The sequence below is a fragment of the Meles meles genome, chromosome 3, assembly GCF_922984935.1.
Source record: "Meles meles chromosome 3, mMelMel3.1 paternal haplotype, whole genome shotgun sequence".
Classification (NCBI taxonomy): domain Eukaryota; kingdom Metazoa; phylum Chordata; class Mammalia; order Carnivora; family Mustelidae; genus Meles; species Meles meles.
In genome coordinates this window covers 4,816,997-4,838,378 of record NC_060068.1, presented here as the reverse complement: position 1 = coordinate 4,838,378, position 21,382 = coordinate 4,816,997, and the positions used below count along the sequence as shown (strand labels likewise).

Here is a 21,382-nt window from a genome sequence, read left to right as displayed (position 1 = left end):
AATAAAAAAAAACCCAATTAGATAACTTTTTATATGCTTTAAAAATACCTATAAATTCTGGACTTAAAAAAGGAAAAAAGAGGAGAAAACATTATTTTTCAAACTGGTTGGAAATTTACAATGTGTTTAATACTGTCATAAATTAATTGGGATATGAAGTGTGATTAATATATTTGATGATCAAAAAATATAGAGTTTGGGGAGGGTATGTGTTGTAATAATTACTGAGTGCTATATAAGACTGATGAATCACAGACATGTACCCCTGAAACAAATGATGCATTGCATGTTAATTGACTGAATTTATATTTTAAAAAAGGAGCTAAGAAAATTGAGTAAGCAGAAATTCTCTAAAAGTCAGGCTGTGTGTAAAAATTTTGATTCAATTCTGATCATAAGGAATTTGTTATCTAAAAGTTACCAAACTAATATAATTTTGTTTTCTATTCATTTTGGGCAGAAAATCAAAGTAATGTACTGTCTGGATAATTTACTTGGCTGAGGAAATGGTCTCGAGGCAATTCAACTCATTTAATAATCTTTTATTTTTAATTAAAGGGCAGTCCTTCTCTTTACATGGAATCTTTAGATAAGATCTGCTCTGATATTGGGAACCAAACTATGAAGACAGGAAATCAAAGTGCTGAAACAGATTTTATACTCTCTGGTCTTTTCCAGTTTGGTCAAAAGAATGCTTTCCTCTTTGTTGCCATTGTAATTCTCTTTGCAGTGGCTCTGATGGGGAATATCATACTGATTTTTCTCATTCGACTGGACACCAGACTCCACACTCCAATGTACTTTCTGCTCAGTCAACTCTCCTTCATGGATATAATGAACATTTCCACCACAGTGCCCAAGATGACCACTAACTTTCTTTCAAATAGTAAGACCATTACTTTTTTAGGCTGTGTGGTTCAAACATTTTTGTTCACGGTCCTTGGTGGAACTGAAGCCCTTCTTCTTGGTTTCATGTCTTATGACCGATATGTAGCCATCTGTCACCCTTTACGCTATCCCATACTCATGAGCAAGCAGATTTGTTGGTTCATGGTCACATGTGCATGGACCAGTGGCTCTATCAATGCTTTAATACACACATTGTATGTATTTCACCTTCCATTTTGCAGATCACGGCTTATCAACCACTTTTTCTGTGAAATTCCATCTCTATTACAACTGGCGTGCCAGAACACTTCCATGTATGAGTATACAGTCATTATGAGTGGTGTTATTATTCTGCTGCTACCTTTCATGGCCATTCTAGCATCCTATGCATGTGTACTTTCTGTGGTTTTTCAGATGAGTTCAGGCAAAGGACAGACAAGAGCTATTTCCACTTGTTCCTCTCACCTGATTGTGGCAAGCCTATTCTATGTGACTGGTCTCTCCACCTATACAAGGCCACACTCTTTGCATTCTCCAGAGCAAGATAAGGCAGTGGCAGTGTTTTACACCATTATCACACCCCTTCTGAACCCGTTTATCTATAGCCTGAGGAATAAGGATGTTATTGGGGCCATGAGAAGATTATTGTCCTAATGAATATTTGCATATGAAATATCACATTGAGAACCCCTTATTGATTGAGATTGAATACCATAGATCACTTTGCCTAGAATACTGCTTTGGAGCATTAAAACCCTGAGAAATATTTAAAAAATAAATAAATTGATAAAATTATTGATCCCTGCTGTCTTCAGAATGGGTTAATCATATATATTGAAACTGGATAAGTTTCCAATCTGGAAGCAGGAAAAATGGTGCTGTTGTCAACATTATCTAGCTTCTGAAGCTATAGATATCATGATCGTCAACTCAATGTTTGCATCTCACAACAACTATTTCTCAATGTGTTCCTTAGTATCTGAAATGCAATGAAAAGAATATATAACGTATTCAAACTTGTAACATTAAAAGGATCAGTGCAAAGGGTGCCTGGGTGGTTCAGTGGGTTAAGCCTCTGCCTTCAGCTCAGGTCATGATCTCAGGGTCCAGGGATTGAGTCCCGCATTGGGCTCTCTGCTCAGCAGGGAGCCTGTTCCTCCTCTGTCTCTCTCTGACTGCCTCTCTGCCTACTTGTGATCTTTCTCTGTCAAATAAACAAATAAAAATCTTTTAAAAAATAAAAAAATAAAAGTATCAGTGCAAAAAAAAATCTTATATAGAAAGAGTACTTCATACATTCATTCATACGTACACTCAGCAACTGATTTATTACTTTATGTGTGTGTAACTGCTACAGGAATTGGTGATATGGGAGTTAAAAAAGATAAGAAACAACAGAAATCTTTGAACTCAGGGTCCCTGGGTAGCTCAGTGGGTTAAAGCCTCTGCCTTCAGCTCATGTCATGATCTCAGGGTCCTAGGATGGAGCCCCACCTTGGGCTCTCTGCTCAGCAGGGAGCCTGCTTCCCTTCCTCTCTCTCTGCCTGCCTCTCTGCCTACTTGTTATCTCTGTCTGTCAAATAAATAAGTAAATCTTTTAAAAAAAGAAATCTTTGAACTCATCAAGTTTGCATTTCAATACAAGGAGATATAAAATTAATAAAATAAACATGAATAGTTTAGATTATGTCAAATGTAGTAACTAATAGAAAAATGCTGGATATGGGAAAGGGTTAAGCTGGAGAGTTTTGTAATTTTATATAAAATAGTCCAATAGAGACAATTATGAGAGTGATACTTGGTGAAAATTTAACTGAGATGAAGAAATAATTAAAATGGATATGTCATAGAGAATGTTCTTGATGTAGAAAAGAGTAAATGAAAAACTTTTGAAAAGGGAATGTAACTGACAGGACATAGAAAATGAAGGACAAAATTGGTGGGCTCTAGGAAATGAGTAGTAACAGAGCCAGTACTATGTTAAATAAGTATTGACAATAGACATCCCTGTCTTGCTCCTGATCATAGGGGAAAACCTCTCAGTATTTTTCCCATTGAAGATGATACTAGCTGTGGGTTTTTCATATATAGCCTTTATTACATTGAAGTATGATCCTTGGAAACCTACTTTGTTGAGGATTTTTATCATGAATGAATACTGTACTTTATCAAATGTTTTTTTTTTTCTGCAACTATTGGGATGATCATATGGTTCTTATACCTATTTTTATCATTGTGGTCTATCTCATTGACTGACTTGTGAATATTGAATCATCTTGCAACAAAGGAATTAATGCCACTAGACCAGGATAAGTGATTCTTTAATGTTCTGTCAGATTCAATTGGCTGGTATTTTCTGAGCATTTTTGCATCCATATTTGTCAAGGATGTTGGCTTGCACTTATCTTTGGTGGAATCATTCTCTGGTTTTGGAATTGTGGTAATTCTGGATTTGTAGAATGAGCTTGGAAATTTTCCTTACGTTTCTATTTTTTTTAATACTTTCAGAGAATATATATTATCTGTTTGTTGGGAACTTTTCTTTTTTATTATTGACTCAATTTCTTTGGTAAACATTGGTCTGTTCATGTTTTCTATTTTTTTTCTGTGTAAGTTTTTGGTAGTTCGTACATTCCTAGGAATTTATCCATTTCTTCCATTTTCCTAAATTTGTTGGCATAATATTTCCTTGCAATATTTTCCAACAATTATTTGTATTTCTCTGGTGTTATTTCTCCTGTCTCATTTGTGATTTTATTTATTCCTGTCTTGACTTTCTCTCAGCTCTTTGATAATTCTGGTAGGGATTTATTCTTTTTTTTTAAAGTTTTTCAAAGAACAACCTCCTGGTTTCATTTATCTGTTCTATTCTGCTTGCTTTGTTTTGTTTTTGTTTTTAGTTTCTATGCCATTTAGTTTTTGTTGTAAACATTAGTATTTCCCTTTTATGATAGCTTTAGGCTTTTTTGTTTTTAATTTATATTTCTTTAGGTGTAAGTTTAGGTTATTTGAGATTTTTCTTGCTATTTGGGGTGGCCCTGTATTACTATATATTTCCCCACTAGGACCACTTTTGCTGCATTCCAGCGGCTTTGGACCATAATATTTTCATTTTTATTTTTCCATGTATTTTTTAGTTTCTTCTTTGATTTCTTGGTTGACTCATTCATATTTTAGTAGGATATTCTTTAAATTCCATTTATTGTGACTTTTGAATTGTATTTTCTTGTGGTTGACTTCAAATATCAAAGCATTGTGGTAAGTAAAAATACATGATCTGATCACAATCTATTTGTATCTCTTAAGACCTGATTTTTGACCTAGTATGTGACTTTTTCTGGAGAATGTCCCATGTGCACTTAAAAAGAATGTGTAGGGGCACCCAAGTGGCTCAGTTATTAAAAGTCTGCCTTCAGCTGAGGTCATGATCCCAGGGACTGGGACTGAGCATCCTTTTAGTTGTTGTTGTTTTCTTTCTTGTTTTTTTGTTTTTAATTATTTTATTCTTCTTTTTTAAATATATAATGTATTATTAGCCCCAGTGGTACAGGTCTGTGAATCTCCAGGTTTATACACTTCACAGCACTCACCATAGCACATACCCTCCCCCAAATTCCATAACCCCACTACGCTCTCCCGACCCCCCTCCCCTCAGCAATCCTCAGTTTGTTTTGTGAGTCTGAGAGTGTCCTATGGTTTGTCTCCCTCCCAATTCGATCTTTTTTTTTTTTTTAAAGATTTTATTTATTTATTTATTTATTTGATAGCGAGAGAGAGAGATCACAGGTAGGCAGAGAGGCAGGCAGAGAGAGAGAGAGAGAGGGAAGCAGGCTCCCTGCCGAGCAGAGAGCCCGATGTGGGACTCGATCCCAGGACCCTGAGATCATGACCTGAGCCGAAGGCAGCGGCTTAACCCACTGAGCCACCCAGGCGCCCCTCCCAATTCGATCTTGTTTCATTTATTCTTTTCCTACCCCTCAAACCCCCATGCTGAATCTCCACTTCCTCATATCAGGGAGATCATATGATAGTTGTCTTTCAATGATTGACTTATTTCGCTAAGCATAATACCCTCTAGTTCCATCCATGTCATTGCAAATGGCAAGATTTCATTTCTTTTGATGGCTGCATAGTATTCATATATATATATACGTGCCCCTTCAGATCACTACATTTGTGTCTTTAGGGGAAATACCCAGTAGTGCAATTGCGGGCCATAGGGTAATTCTATTTTCAACTTTTTGAGGAATACCCATGCTCTTTTCCAGAGTGGTTGCACCAGGAAACATTCCCACCAATAGTGGAGGAGGGTTCCACTTTCTCCGCATCCTTGCCAGCATCTGTCATTTCTTGACTTGTTAATTTTAGCCATTCTTATTGCTGTGAGTTGGTATCTCATTGTGGTTTTGATTTGTATTTCCCTGATGCTGAGATATGTGGAGCAATTTTTCATATGTCTGTTGACCATCTGGATGTCTTCTTTGCAGAAATGTCCATTCATGTCCTCTGCCCATTTCTTGATTGGGTTATTTGTTCTTTGGGTGTTGAGCTTAATAAGTTCTGTATAGATTTTGGATATTAGCCCTTTATCTGATATGTCGTTTGCGAATATCTTCTCCCATTCTGTTAGTTGTCTTTTGGTTTTGATAACTGTTTCCTTTATTGTGCACAAGCTTTTGATCTTGATGAAGTCCCAAAAGTTCATTTTTGCCCTTGCTTCTGTTGCTTTTGGTGATGTTCCTAGGAAGAAGTTGCTGTGGCTGAGGTTGAAGAGGTTGCTGCCTGCATTCTCCTCAAGAATTTTGATGGATTCCTTTCTCACATTGAGGTCCTTCATCCGTTTTGAGTCTATTGTTCGTATGTGGTGTAAGGAAATGGCCCAGTTTCATTTTTCTGCATGTGGCTGTCCAATTTTCCCAACACCGTTCATTGATGAGACTGTCTTTTTTTCCATTGGACATTCTTTCCTGCTTTGTCAAAGATTAGTTGACCATAGAGTTGAGGGTCTATTTCTCGGCTCTCTATTCTGTTCCATTGATCTATGTGTCTATTTTTGTGCCAGTACCACATTGTCTTGATGATGACAGCTTGGTAATAGAGCTTGAAGTACAGAATTGTGATGTCACCCACTTTGGCTTCTTTTTCAATATTCCTATGGCTATTTTAGGTCTTTTCTGGTTCCATATAAATTTTAGGATTATTTGTTCCCATTCTTTGAAAAAAAATGGATGGGATTTTGACACTGATAGCATTAAATGTGTAAATGGCTTTAGGTAGAATAGACATTTTCACACTATTTGTTCTTCCAATACATGGGCATGGAATATTTTTCCATTTCGTTGTGCCTTCCTCAATTTCTTTCATGAGGACTTTATAGTTTTCTGAGTATAGATTCTTTACCTCTTTGGTTAGTTTCATTCCTAGGTAAGTTAGGGTTTTGGGTGCAATTGAAAATGTGATTGACTTCTTAATTTCTCTTTCTTCTGTCTTGTTGTTGGTGTAAAGAAATGTAACTGATTTCTGTGCATTGATTTTTTTTTATTTAATTTATTTATTTTTTCAGTGTAACAGTATTCATTGTTTTTGCACAACACCCAGTGCTCCATGCAGTACGTGCCCTCCTATTACCCACCACCTGCTTCCCCCACCTCCCACCCCGCCCCTTCAAAACCTTCAGGTAGTTTTTCAGAGTCCATAGCCTCTTATGGTTCGCCTCCCCTTCCAATTTTTTTTTTATAAACATATAATGTATTTTTATCTCCAGGGGTACAGGTCTGTGTATCGTCAGGTTTACACACTTCACAGCACTCACATTAGCACATACCCTCCCCAATGTCCATAACCCCCTCCCCCTCTCCCAACCCCACCTCCCCCCAGCAACTCCCAGTTTGTTTTGTGAGATTGAGTCATTTATGGTTTGTCTCCCTCCCAATCCCATCTTGTTTCATTTATTCTTCTCCTATCCCCCTAACCCCCCATGTTGCATCTCCATATCCTTATATCGGGGAGATCATATGATAGTTGTCTATCTCCGATTGACTTATTGCACTAAGCATGATACCCTCTAATTCCATCCACGTCATCACAAATGGCAAGATTTCATTTCTTTTGATGGCTGCATAGTATTCCATTGTGTATATATACCACATCTTCTTTATCCATTCATCTGTTGATGGACATCTGGGGTCGTTCCATAGTTTGGCTATTGTAGACATTACTGCTATGAACATTCGAGTACACGTGCCCCTTCGATCACTGCGTTTGTATCTTTAGGGTAAATACCCAGTAGTGCAATTGCTGGGTCATAGGGTAGTTCTATTTTCAACATTTTGAGGAACCTCCATGCTGTTTTCCAGAGTGGTTGCACCAGCTTGCATTCCCACCAACAGTGTAGGAGTGTTCCCCTTTCTCCGCATCCTCACCAGCATCTGTCATTTCCTGACTTGTTAATTTTAGCCATACTGACTTGTGTGAGGTGATATCTCATTGTGGTTTTGATTTGTATTTCCCTGATGCTGAGCGATGTGGAGCACTTTTTCATGTGTCTGTTGGCCATCTGGATGTCTTCTTTGCAGAAATGTGTGTTCATGTCCTCTGCCCATTTCTTGATTGGATTGTTTGTTCTTTGGGTGTGGAGTTTGCTGAGTTCCTTATAAATTTTGGATACTAGCCCTTTATCTGATATGTCGTTTGCAAATATCTTCTCCCATTCTGTCAGTTGTCTTTTGGTTTTGTTAACTGATTCCTTTGCTGTGCAAAAGCTTTTGATCTTGATGAAATCCCAATAGTTCATTTTTGCCCTTGCTTCCCTTGCCTTTGCCGTTGTTCCTAGGAAGATGTTGCTGCGGCTGAAGTCGAAGAGGTTGCTGCCTGCGTTCTCCTCAAGGATTTTGATGGATTCCTTTCTCACATTGAGGTCCTTCATCCATTTTGAGTCTATTTTCGTGTGTGGTGTAAGGAAATGGTCCAATTTCATTTTTCTGCATGTGGCTGTCCAATATTCCCAGCACCATTTATTGAAGAGGCTATCTTTTTTCCATTGGACATTCGTTCTTGCTTTGTCAAAGATTACTTGACCATAGAGTTGAGGGTCTATTTCTGGGCTCTCGATTCTGTTCCATTGATCTATGTGTCTGTTTTTGTGCCAGTACTACACTGTCTTGATGATGACAGCTTTGTAATAGAGCTTGAAGTCCGGAATTGTGATGACACCAACTTTGGCTTTCTTTTTCAATATTCCTTTGGCTATTGGAGGTCTTTTCTGGTTCCATATAAATTTGAGGATTATTTGTTCCATTTCTTTGAAAAAAATGGATGGTATTTTGATAGGGATTGCATTAAATGTGTAGATTGCTTTAGGTAGCATAGACATTTTCACAATATTTATTCTTCCAATCCAGGAGCATGGAACATTTTTCCATTTCTTTGTGTCTTCCTCAATTTCTTTCATGAGTACTTTATAGTTTTCTGCATATAGATTCTTAGCCTCTTTGGTTATGTTTATTCCTAGGTATCTTATAGTTTTGGGTGCAATGGTAAATGGGATTGACTCCTTAATTTCTCTTTCTTCTGTCTTGTTGTTGGTGTACAGAAATGCAACTGATTTCTGTGCATTGATTTTATATCCTGACACTTTACTGAATTCCTGTACAAGTTCTAGTAGTTTTGGAGTGGAGTCTTTTGGGTTTTCCACATATAGTATCATATCATCTGCGAAGAGTGATAGTTTAACTTCTTCTTTGCCGATTTGGATGCCTTTAATTTCTTTTTGTTGTCTCATTGCTGAGGCTAGAACTTCTAGAACTATGTTGAATAGCAGTGGTGATAATGGACATCCCTGCCGTGTTCCTGACCTTAATGGAAAAGCTTTCACTTATTCTCCATTGAGAATGATATTTGTGGTGGGTTTTTCATAGATGGCTTTGATAATATTGAGGTATGTGCCCTCTATCCCTACACTTTGAAGAGTTTTGATCAGGAAGGGATGCTGTACTTTGTCAAATGCTTTTTCAGCATCTATTGAGAGTATCATATGGTTCTTGTTCTTTCTTTTATTAATGTGTTGTATCACATTGATTGATTTGCGGATTTTGAACCAACCTTTCAGCCCTGGAATAAATCCCACTTGGTCGTGGTGATTAATCCTTTTAATGTACTGCTGAATCCTATTGGCTTGTATTTTGGTGAGAATTTTTGCATCTGTGTTCATCAAGGATATTGGTCTGTAGTTCTCTTTTTTGGTGGGATCCTTGTCTGGTTTTGGGATCAAGGTGATGCTGGCCTCATAAAATGAGTTTGGAAGTTTTCCTTCCATTTCTATTTTTGGAACTGTTTCAGGAGAATAGGAATAAGTTCTTCTTTAAATGTTTGGTAGAATTCCCTTGGGAAGCCGTCTGGCCCTGGGCTTTTGTTTGTTTGTAGATTTTTGATGACTGTTTCAATCTCCTTACTGGTGATGGGCCTGTTCAGGTTTTCTATTTCTTACTGGTTCAGTTGTGGTAGTTTATATGTCTCTAGGAATGCATCCATTTCTTCCAGATTGTCAAATTTGTTGGCGTAGAGTTGCTCATAGTATGTTCTTCTAATTGTCTGTATATCTTCGATGTTAGTTGTGAACTCTCCTCTTTCATTCATGATTTTATTTATTTGGGTCCTTTCTCTTTTCTTTTTGATGAGTCTGGCCAAGGGTTTATCAATCTTATTGATTCTTTAAAGAACCAGCTCCAGTTTCGTTGATTTCTTCTATTGTTTTTTTTTTGTTGTTGTTGTTGTTTCTATTTCATTGATTTCTGCTCTGATCTTTATGATTTCTCTTCTCCTGCTGGTTTTAGGGTTTCTTTCTTGTTCTTTCTCCAGCTCCTTCAGGTGTTGTGTTAGGTTGTGTACTTGAGACCTTTCTTGTTTCTTGAGAAAGTCTTGTACTGCTATATATTTTCCTCTCAGGACTGCCTTTGTTGCTTCCCACTGATTTTGAACCATTGTGTTTTCATTATCATTTGTTTCCATGAATTTTTTCAGTTCTTCTTTAATTTCCTGGTTGGCCCATTCATTCTTTAGACGGATGCTGTTTAGTCTCCATGTATTTGGGTTCTTTCCAGATTTCGTCTTGTGATTGAGTTCTAGCTTCAGAGCATTGTGGTCTGAAAATATGCAGGGAATGATCCTAATCTTTTGATACCGGTTGAGACCTGATTTGTGACCCAGGATGTGATCTATTCTGGAGAATGTTCCATGTGTACTAGAGAAGAATGTGTATTCTGTTGCTTTGGGATGCAATGTTCTGAATATATCTGTGATGTCCATCTGGTCCAGTGTGTCACTTAAGGCCTATATTTCCTTGTTGATCTTTTGATTGGATGATCAGTGAGGGGAGTGTTACAGTCCCCTACTATTATTGTATTATTATTGATGTGTTTCTTTGATTTTGTTATTAATTGGTTTATATAGTTGGCTGCTCCCACGTTAGGGGCATAGATATCTAAAATTGTTAGATCTTCTTGTTAGACAGACCTTTGAGTAGGATATAGTGTCCTTCCTCATCTCTTATTATAGCCTTTGGCTTAAAATCTAATTGATCTGATATAAGGTTTGCCAGCCCAGCTTTCTTCTGATGCCCATTAGCATGGTAAATTGTTTTCCACCCCCTCACTTTAAATCTGGAGGTGTCTTCCCGTCTAAAATGAGTTTCTAGTAGGCAACATACTGATGGGTTTTGTTTTTTTATCCATTCTGATGCCCTGTGTCTTTCAATTGGGGCATTTAGCCCATTAACATTCAGGGTAACTATTGAGTGATATGAATTTAGTGCCATTATTAGCCTGTAAGGTGACTGTTAATGTATATTGTCTCTGTACTTTTCTGATCTACTACTTTTAGGCTCTCTCTTTGCTTAGAGGACCCCTTTCAATATTTCCTGTAGAGCTGGTTTGGTGTTTGCAAATTCTTTCAGTTTTTGTTTGTCCTGGAAGCTTTTGATCTCTCCTTCTATTTTCAATGATAGCCTAGCTGGAGAGAGTATTCTTAGCTGCATGTTTTTCTCGTTTAGTGCTCTGAATATATCATGCCAGCTCTTTCTGGCCTGCCAAATCTCTGTGGATAAGTCTGCTGCCAATCTAATATTTTTACCATTGTATGTTGTAGTCTTCTTTCCCCGGGCTGCTTTCAGGATTTTCTCTTTGTCACTAAGACTTGTCAATTTTACTATTAGGTGACGGGGTGTGGACCTATTCTTGTTGACTTTGAGGGGGGTTCTCTGCATCTCCTGGATTTTGATGCTTGTTCCCTTTGCCATCTTAGGGAAATTCTCTCCAATAATTCTCTCCAATAGACCTTCTGCTCCCCTCTCTCTTTCTTCTTCTTCTGGAATCCCAATTATTCTAATGTTGTTTCGTCTTATGGTGTCACTTATCTCTCGAATTCTCCCCTCTTGGTCCAGTAGCTGTTTGTCCCTCTTTTGCTCGGCTTCTTTATTCTCTGTCATTTGGTCTTCTATATCACTAATTCTTTCTTCTTCCTCATTGATCCTAGCAGTGAGAGCCTCCATTTTTGATTGCACCTCATTAATGGCTTTTTTGATTTCTACTTGGTTAGATTTTACTTCTTTAATTTCTCCAGAAAGGGCTTTTATATCTCCAGAGAGGGTTTCTCTAATATCTTCCATGCCTTTTTCGAGCCCGGCTAGAATGTTCAGAATCGTCCTTCTGAACTCTTGATCTGACATATTACCAATGTCTGTGTTGATTAGGTCCCTAGCCTTCGGTACTGTCTCTTGTTCTTTTGTTTGTGGTGATTTTTTCCACCTTGTCATTTTGTCCAGATAAGAAGATATGAAGGATCAAATAAAATACTAAAAGGGAGGCAAAAACCCCAGAAAAATGCGCTGTAACCAAATGAGAAGAGACCCCAAATTGTGGGGGGGAGAAAGGGGATAAAAAGAGGTTCAGAAAAAAAAAGAAAAAAATTTAAGAAATAAAACAAATAAAGAAAAAATATAAAAAAGATAGAAAAAATATATATATTTAGATAAACTAGTCAAAAAACGTAAAAAAGAAAAGGGTAAAAGTTTTAGAAAATTTAGCAGACGAAGAAAAAAGAAAAAAAGAAAAAAATTGAAAAAAGAAAAAAAAATTGAATTAGCCGCTAGACTAAAGAATCATGGGGAGAAAGCCATGAGTTCGGTGCTTTGCTTTCTTCTCCTCTGGAATTGCGCTGCTGTCTTAGGAATTGAACCTGCTTTCCTTGATAGATGAACTTTGTCCTGGCTGGATATTTTGTTGATCTTCTGGGGGAGGGGCCTGTTGTAGTGACTCTCAAGTGTCTTTGCCCCAGGCGTGATTGCACCGCCCTTACCGGCGGCCGGACTAAGTAATTGGCTGGGGTTCGCTTTTGGGAGCTTCTGTTCCCTGAACGCTTTCTGTAGAGTTCCGGAGGACGGGAATGAAATGGCAGCCTCCTAGTCTCCGGCCCGGAGGAGCTGAGAGCCTGGGGCCCCACTCGTCAGTGCGCCCCCAGAGGACAGCGCCCAATCACTCCCGTATCCCCAGCCTCTAGCCGCGCTCCGAGCTCACCCAGCCCGAGACAAGTTCAAGGCAACCCCGAGGTGAGAGTTCAGTCCTCGGCTCTGTCTCTGTAGCCAGCTTCTCTGTTCTAATACCTGCGAGCTCTGCGACACTCCGACACCCCTGATCCTTCTGTGACCCTGCAGGACCTGGGGCCACGCTGACCACGCGTGGGCTTCACCCTGGTTTAGCCTCTGGAGCAATGTCCCTCAGTGGAACAGATTTTTAAAAGTCCTTATTTTGTGCTCCGTTCCTCCATCGCTTACCGGGAGCTGGCTCCTCCCCCCGCGGTCTATCTTCCCGTCGTTTTAGATTCACTTCTCTGCAAGTCCTACCTTTCAGAAAGTGGTTGATTTTCTGTTTCTAGAATTGCTGTTCTTCTTCTCTTCGATCTCCAGTTGGATTTGTAGTTGTTTGCAATGTTTAGATAAGCTATCGAGCTGATCTCCTGCTACCTGATGTAGTCTCAGGCTGCTACTTCTCTGCCATCTTGACTCCTCCTCTTTTTTTACATATTTTTATGTGATTTTGAGGTGACAGATTTTATTTACCTTTGATTTCCCTCCCCATCCAAGATTTGACCCTGGGTATCAGTTACCTTTACTATATAATGAGCCACCCCCAAAACCTAGGGGCATAAAATATCACACAGTTTTTAAAGATTTTATTCATTGATTTGACAGAGAGAGAGATAGTGAGAGCAGGAACACAAGCCAGGGAGTGGAAGAGGGAAATCTGGATTCCCCCTGAGCAGGGAGAGCCATGTGGGCTTGATCCAAGGAGCCTGGGATCATGACCTGAGCCTAAGGCACACACCTCATGACTGAGCAACCCGGGTGCCCCCAAATATCACATATTTTTAATAGACTTTATTTTAGAGCATGTTTAGGTTCTCAGAAAAATTACTTGGAAGGTAAAAAGATTTCCAATGTACTTCTACCTACTCCTTATGCACATCCACCCCCACTGTCCATATCCTCCCCCAAAGTGGTACATTTGTTGCAACTGATAACCTTACATTAGACATCATTACCATCCAAATTCCATAGTTTACCTTAGGGCTCACTCTTGGTGTTATACAATCTGAGAGGTTGGAATCATGTATAATGAATGGCATGTGTCCACCATTATAGTATCATACAGAGTAGTTTCACTGCCTTAATATTCCATGTTCTGCTCATCCATCCCTCCCTCCCACCCACAATGCTGACAACCACAGGTCTCTTCACTGTGTCCAAAGTTTTACCTTTCCCAGAATGCCACATAGGTGGGATCATGCTGTATTTCACTTCTTCATGTTGGCATCTTACACTTAGTAATAGGTATTTAAGTTTCCTCAACATCTTTCCTGGCATAGTAGCTTATTTCCTTTTATCCCTGAATACAACCACAGTCTGTTTGTCCACTCATCCACTGAAGGACATCTTGGTTGCTTCCAAATTATGACAATTATGAATAAAGCTGCCATTAACATCCATTAAAAAATCACTCTCAGAAGTAGGTGCTATGATGAGTCCCAACAAAATGTTAAGAGTAAATCTCTGAGTAAATAAACCAAACAGTAAGTTTCTATTCTCCTATCCAGGCAGAGTTAAGCCAGGCTTCCCCAGTTCTCCTACATCACTACAAGCCACTTCCATCATATGGCTCAACATATGGTTTCTGAAGGACATAAACCATGTTTATACCACAGGCACCATTTGAAACTTAATTTTGACATAACCACCCTAAGTAACATACTTTTTTTGTTTACATAATACACTTAAAATAGTCCTCTAATAAAATGTGAAGTGAAATAAAAACAATGAATTGATAAACACTAATAAAACTTACTCGATTGAGGTGAGTGGAGTCAAGATGGCGGAGAAGTAGCAGACTGAGACAACACCAGGTAGCAGAAGATCAGCTACATAGATTACCAAAACATTCTAAACACCTACAAATCCAACAGGAGATTGAAGAGAAGAAGAGCAGCAATTCTAGAAACAAAAAAATCAACCACATTCTGAAAGGTAGGACCGGCAGAAAAGTGAATCCAAAGCAAGGGGAAGATAGACTGTGGGGGAAGGTGTCAGCTTCTAGCAAGTGGCAGCACAACGGAGCAAAAAATCAGAATTTTTTAAAGTCTGCTCCACTGAGGAACATCACTCCAGAGGCTAAACCAGGGTGAAGCCCATGCAGGGACAGCATGGTCTCAGGTCCCGTGGGCTCACAGAAGGATGTGGGGTGTCTGAGTGTCGCACAGCTCACAGGTATTAGAGTGGGGAGCTGGCTTACAGAGACAGGGATGAGGAGTGAGCTCTCAACTCAGGGATACCTTAAATTGTGATCCGTGGCACAGGCCACTGCTCTGTGAGCGGGGACTCAACAAGATATGGAGAGACCCCCATGGAAGAGCACAGGGATCTGCAGGGTTTGGAGACTCTAGACAGGGCTGTGTGCCAGAGACAGAGACACTTGGTCACAGGCTGGGTGAGCTCGGAGCACAGCCAGAGGCCAGGGTGACAGGAGTGACTGAGTGATTTTCTCTGAGGGTGCACTGAAGAGTGAGGCCCCGAGCTCTCAGCTCTTCCTAGTCAGAGATTGGGAGGCCACCATTTTCATTCCCGTCCTCAGGAACTTTAAAGAAAGCGTTCAGGAAAAAAAAGCTCCCGAAAACGAACCCGAACTGATTATTTAGCCTGGTCCATGGTAAAGGTGGTCCAATTCTGCCTTGGGCAAAGACATTTGAGAATCACTAAAATGGGCTCCTCCCCAAGGAGATCAGCAAGAAATCCAGCCACGACCAAGTTCACTTACCAAGGACAAGAGTGGAATGCCAGAGGAGAAAGCAAAGCATGGAATTCATGGCTTTCACACCATGATTATTCAATCTTGCAAAGTTAATTAATTTTTTTAATTTTATTTTTTCTTCTGCTAATTTTTTTTTTCTCTGAAGGGAATTTATTCCAGCACAATCACCATACAGTGTTATTTTAGTTACAGGTGTACAAAATAATGATTCAGCAATGCTATACATTTCTCAGTGCTCATCAAGATGAGTGCACTCTAATTCCCCTTCATCTGTTTCACCCACTCACCCATCCCCCTTTCCTCGGGCAACTTTGTTCTCTGTCTGTATTTATTTTTTTATTTTTTAAATTTGTTTATTTATTTATTTTCAGCATAACACTATTCATTGTTTTCTGCACCAAACCCAGTACTCCAAGCTATATGTGCCCTCCCTAACCCACCACCTGGTTGCCCAACCTCCCACACCCTGACCTTCAAAACCCTCAGGTTGTTTTTCAGAGTCCATAGTCTCTCATATTCATCTCCACATCCACTTTCCCTCAACTCCCTTCACCATACAATCTCCCCAAGTCCTCCATGTTCTTTCTTGTACTCCACAAATAAGTGAAATCATATGATACTTGACTCTCTCTGCTTAACTTATTTCATCCAGCATAATCTCCAGGCCCGTCCATGTTGCTACAAAAGTTGGGTATTCATCCTTTCTGCTGGAGGCATAATACTCCATTGTGTGTATGGACCACTTCTTCCTTATCCTTTAGTCCTTGAAGGGCATCTTGGCTCTTTCCACAGTTTGGTGAATGTGGCCATTGCTGCTAAAACATTGGGGTACAGTTGGCCTTTCTTCTCACTACATCTGTATCTTTGGGGTAAATACCCAGCAGTGCAATTGCAGGGTCATAGGGAAGCTCTATTTTTAATTTCTTGAGGAATCTCCACACTGTTCTCCAAAGTGGCTCACCAACAAGCATTCCCACCAACAGTGGAAGAGGGTACCCTTTCTCCACATCCTCTCCAACACACATTGTTTCCTGTCTTGCTAATTTTGGCCATTCTAACTGGTGTAAGGTGATATCTCAATGTGGTTTTAATTTCAATCTCCCTGATGGCTAGTGATGATGAGCATTTTTTCATGTGTGTGATAGCCATTTGTATGTCTTCATTGGAGAAGTGTCTGTTCATATCTCCTGCCCATTTATTGATATGATTATCTGTTTTGTGTGTGTAGACTTTGAGGAGTTCTTTATAGGTCCTGGATGTCAACCTTTTGTCTGTGCTGTCATTTGCAAATACCTTCTCCCATTCCCTGGGTTGCCTTTTATTAGTTTTGTTGACTGTTTCCTTTGCTATGCAGAAGGTTTTGATCTTGATAAAGTCCCAAAAGTTCATTTCCGCTTTTGTTTCCTTTGCCTTTGGAGACATATCTTGAAAGAAGTTGCTTGGCTGGTATCGAAGAGGTTACTGTCTATGTTCTCCTCTAGGATTCTGATGGATTCCTTTCTCACATTGAGATCTTTTAGACATTTCAAGTTTATCATTGTGTACGGTGTAAGAGAATGGTCGAGTTTCATTCTTCTACATATCACTGTCCAGTTTTCCCAGCACCATTTATTGAAGAGACTGTCTATTTTCCATTGTATGTTTTTTCCTGTTTTGTCAAAGATTATTTGACCATAGAGTTGAGGGTCCATATCTGGGCTCTATACTCTGTTCCACTGGTCTATGTGTCGGTTTTTATGCCAGTCTCAGGCTGTCTTGGTGATCACAGCTTTGTAGTAAAGTTTGAAATCGGGTAACGTGATGCCGCCAGTTTTGTTTTTGTTTTCAACATTTCCTTAGCAATTCGGGGTCTCTTCTGATTACATACAAATTTTAGGATTATTTGTTCCAAATAATCGGTGGAATTTTGATCAGAATGGCATTAAAATTATAGATTGTGCTAGGCAATATAAACGCTTTTTTTTTTAGAGTGTTTTCTTTTTTTTGTTTTTTTTTTGTTTTTTTTGTTTTGTTTTTTATTTATTTTTTCAGCGTAACAGTATTCATTCTTTTTGCACAACACCCAGTGCTCCATGCAAAACGTGCCCTCCCCATCACCCACCACCTGTTCCCCCAACCTCCCACCCCTGACCCTTCAAAACCCTCAGGTTGTTATTCAGAGTCCATAGTCTCTTATGGTTCGCCTCCCCTCCCCAATGTCCATAGCCCGCTCCCCCTCTCCCAATCCCACCTCCCCCCAGCAACCCCCAGTTTGTTTTGTGAGATTAAGAGTCATTTATGGTTTGTCTCCCTCCCAATCCCATCTTGTTTCATTGATTCTTCTCCTATCCCCCTACCCCCCCATGTTGCTTCTCCATGTCCTCATATCAGGGAGATCATATGATAGTTGTCTTTCTCCGATTGACTTATTTCACTAAGCATGATACGCTCTAGTTCCATCCACGTCATCGCAAATGGCAAGATTTCATTTCTTTTGATGGCTGCATAGTATTCCATTGTGTATATATACCACATCTTCTTTATCCATTCATCTGTTGATGGACATCTAGGTTCTTTCCATAGTCTGGCTATTGTAGACATTGCTGCTATAAACATTCGGGTACACGTGCCCCTTCGGATCACTATGTTTGTATCTTTAGGGTAAATACCCAGTAGTGCAATTGCTGGGTCATAGGGTAGTTCTATTTTCAACATTTTGAGGAACCTCCATGCTGTTTTCCAGAGTGGTTGCACCAGCTTGCATTCCCACCAACAGTGGAGGAGGGTTCCCCTTTCTCCACATCCTCGCCAGCATCTGTCATTGCCTGACTTGTTCATTTTAGCCATTCTGACTGGTGTGAGGTGATATCTCATTGTGGTTTTCATTTGTATTTCCCTGATGCCGAGTGACGTGGAGCACTTTTTCATGTGTCTGTTGGCCATCTGGATGTCTTCTTTGCAGAAATGTCTGTTCATGTCCTCTGCCCACTTCTTGATTGGATTGTTTGTTCTTTGGGCGTTGAGTTTGCTAAGTTCCTTATAGATTTTGGATACTAGCCCTTTATCTGATATGTCGTTTGCAAATATCTTCTCCCATTCTGTCAGTTGTCTTTTGGTTTTGTTAACTGTTTCCTTTGCTGTGCAAAAGCTTTTGATCTTGATGAAATCCCAATAGTTCATTTTTGCCCTTGCTTCCCTTGCCTTTGCCGTTGTTCCTAGGAAGATGTTGCTGTGGCTGAGGTCGAAGAGGTTGCTGCCAGCATTCTCCTCAAGGATTTTGATGGATTCCTTTCTCACATTGAGGTCCTTCATCCCATACAGATAATTTTTTAACCTATTTACCATCACACTGTGATGTCCAGTACATCAAATTCTTTAATAACCTTCTAACCTGAACTTTTTGATACATACACCCGTGTTTTTCTATTTTTTTAATTCTTTTTTTAAGTTTAACTTAGTTTAGTCTAGTTTATTCTTTTTTAATTTTTATTTTCTACTATACATATAGAGTTAAACTTCAAGGTAATCCCCTTTCCCCAATCAATGCTACCCCTATAGGCAAACCAGTTTCTAATCCCCCTGTAACTTAGGAAGTTACAACTTAGTTGAGTCCCTTAACAAAAACATCAAGATACCTTCAGGAAGAATCAAAATAAACTTCCTCACCCACACTGAGAATCTATAACCATTCTCCCAATTTTTCCTTCTGTCAGTGTTTCTGTGAATTTGTGTTTGTCCTGATAATATATAAACCTTATACTTGGAGTTCTTTCTGATGAGGTTCTTCCCTTTTTTTTTTGCCTATATATACATATTTTTTTCTCTTGTCATATACTTTTATCACTCTTTTTGTCTGTCTGTTTTTGTTTGTATACTCCACAAATCTTACCTTGTGGCCCATTTGGGCTGAGCCTTCTCTTTTATCTTCCCTTTTTTTCCTATCTCTCTCTCTTTTTTTTCCCTTTTTTCTTTCCCCCTTTTTTTCTTTCTTCTTCTCTATTTCTTTATCTTTTCTTTTTTCTCTCATTTGGGTGGGGAATCCTGATTGCACAGAAGCGTTCCAGGGTGCACATTGACTGCACCACAATCGATAAGTCCAGCTGCATCTGTTTAGTCATCTCTTACCAAAATGACTAGGAGGAGGAATACCCAACAGAAGAAAAATACAGAGGATGGGCCTTCTGCAACAGAGCTAATGGCTATCGACATAGACAATATGTCAGAAAAGGAATTCAGACTAACAATTATCCAGGCAATAGTTAGGTTGGAGAAAGCCATGGATGACCAAACAGAATTGATTAGGGCAGAACTGAAAGCCACCAGGGATGATGTTCACAATGTTAGGGCAGAACTGAAAGCCACCAGGGATGATGTTCAAAATGCTCTCAATGAGTTCCATTCCAATCTAAATTCTCTAAAAGCTAGGGTAACTGAGACAGGAGATAGAATTAGTGATCTGGAGGACAAACAGATAGAGAGAAAGGATCAGGAGGAAGCCTGGAACAAACAGCTCAGAAGCCACGAAAACAGAATCAGGGAAATAAACGATGCCATGAAACGTTCCAACGTCAGAATTATTGGAATCCCTGAAGGGGAGGAAAAAGAAAGAAGTCTAGAAGATATAGTGGAAGAAGTTGTCTATGAAAATTTTCCCAATCTCACGAATGGAAACAACGTTCATGTACTAGAGGCGGAAAGATTTCCTCCCAAGATTTTAGATTTTCGAAAGTCCTCACGGCACCTTATCATTAGAATGGGGAATTATGTTTCAAGAGAGACCCTCTTAAAAGCAGCTAGGACAAAGAAGCTTCTTACATACAGAGGAAAGCCCATTAGAATAACGTCAGACCTTTCCACAGAGACCTGGAAAGCCAGGAAGGGCTGGAAAAATATATTCAGAGTACTAAATGAGAAGAACATGCAACCAAGAATACTCTATCCAGCAAGACTGACATTTAAAATGGATGGAGAGATAAAGAGTTTCCAAGACCGGCAAGGCTTAAAAGACTATGCAACCACCAAGCCGACACTGCAGGAAATATTAAGGGGGGTCCTATAAAAGAGAAAAAATTCCTAGAATATCATTGAACAGAAATACAGAAACAATCTACAGACAGAAAGACTTCAAAGGCAACACGATGTCAATAAAAACCTATCTCTCAATAATCACTCTCAATGTGAATGGCCTAAATGCGCCCATAAAACGACACAGGGTTGCAGATTGGATAAAACGACAGGACCCATCCATATGCTGTCTACAAGAGACCCATTTTGAACCTAAGGATACACCCAGACTGAAAGTGAAGGGATGGAGAAGCATCTTTCATGCCAATGGGCCTCAAAAGAAGGCCGGGGTAGCGATTCTCATATCAGATAAATTAGACTTTAAACTAAAGACTGTAGTCAGAGATACAGAAGGACACTACATAATTCTTAAAGGGACTATCCGTCAAGACAATCTAACAATTGTGAATATCTATGCCCCCAATATGCGAGCACCCAATTACATAAGAAAACTATTAATCAAGATAAAGAGTCATATTGATATGAATACAATAATAGTAGGAGATCTTAATACGCCTCTCTCAGAAATAGACAGATCATCGAAGCAGAAAATTAATAAAGAAATAAGAGCATTGAATGAAACCTTGGAACAGATGGACCTCATCTACGTATACAGAACATTCCACCTTAAAACAACAGAATACTCATTCTTCTCAAGTGCACATGGAACCTTCTCCAGAATAGACCACATACTGGGTCACAAAGCAGGACTCAACCGATACCAAAAGACTGACATTATTCCCTGCATATTCTCCGATCACAATGCTTTGAAACTGGAGCTCAATCACAAGGAAAAGTTCAGAAGGAACTCAAACACCTGGAAGCTAAAGACCACCTTGCTGAAGAATGCTTGGATCAACGAGGAGATCAAAGACGAACTTAAACAATTCATGGAAAGCAATGAGAATGAAGACACCTCAGTCTAAAACCTATGGGATACAGCAAAGGCAGTTCTAAGGGGGAAATACATAGCCATCCAAGCCTCCCTCAAAAACATTGAAAAATCCAGAATACACCAGCTGTCTCTACACCTTAAAGAACTGGAGAATCAACAACAAATCAAACCAACTCCACGTGCAAGAAGGGAAATAATCAAGATT

The 21,382-nt window shown here is 39.4% G+C and overlaps 1 protein-coding gene across 1 annotated transcript; it reads left to right on the top strand.

Moving 5' to 3' along the window:
- Positions 1-621: 621 nt before the first annotated feature.
- Positions 622-1,542, top strand: LOC123938370 (olfactory receptor 2AK2-like). The gene has a single exon (XM_045999697.1). It carries the CDS (start codon positions 622-624, stop codon positions 1,540-1,542), a length of 921 nt encoding a protein of 306 aa, XP_045855653.1.
- The last annotated feature ends 19,840 nt before the right edge of the window (positions 1,543-21,382 follow it).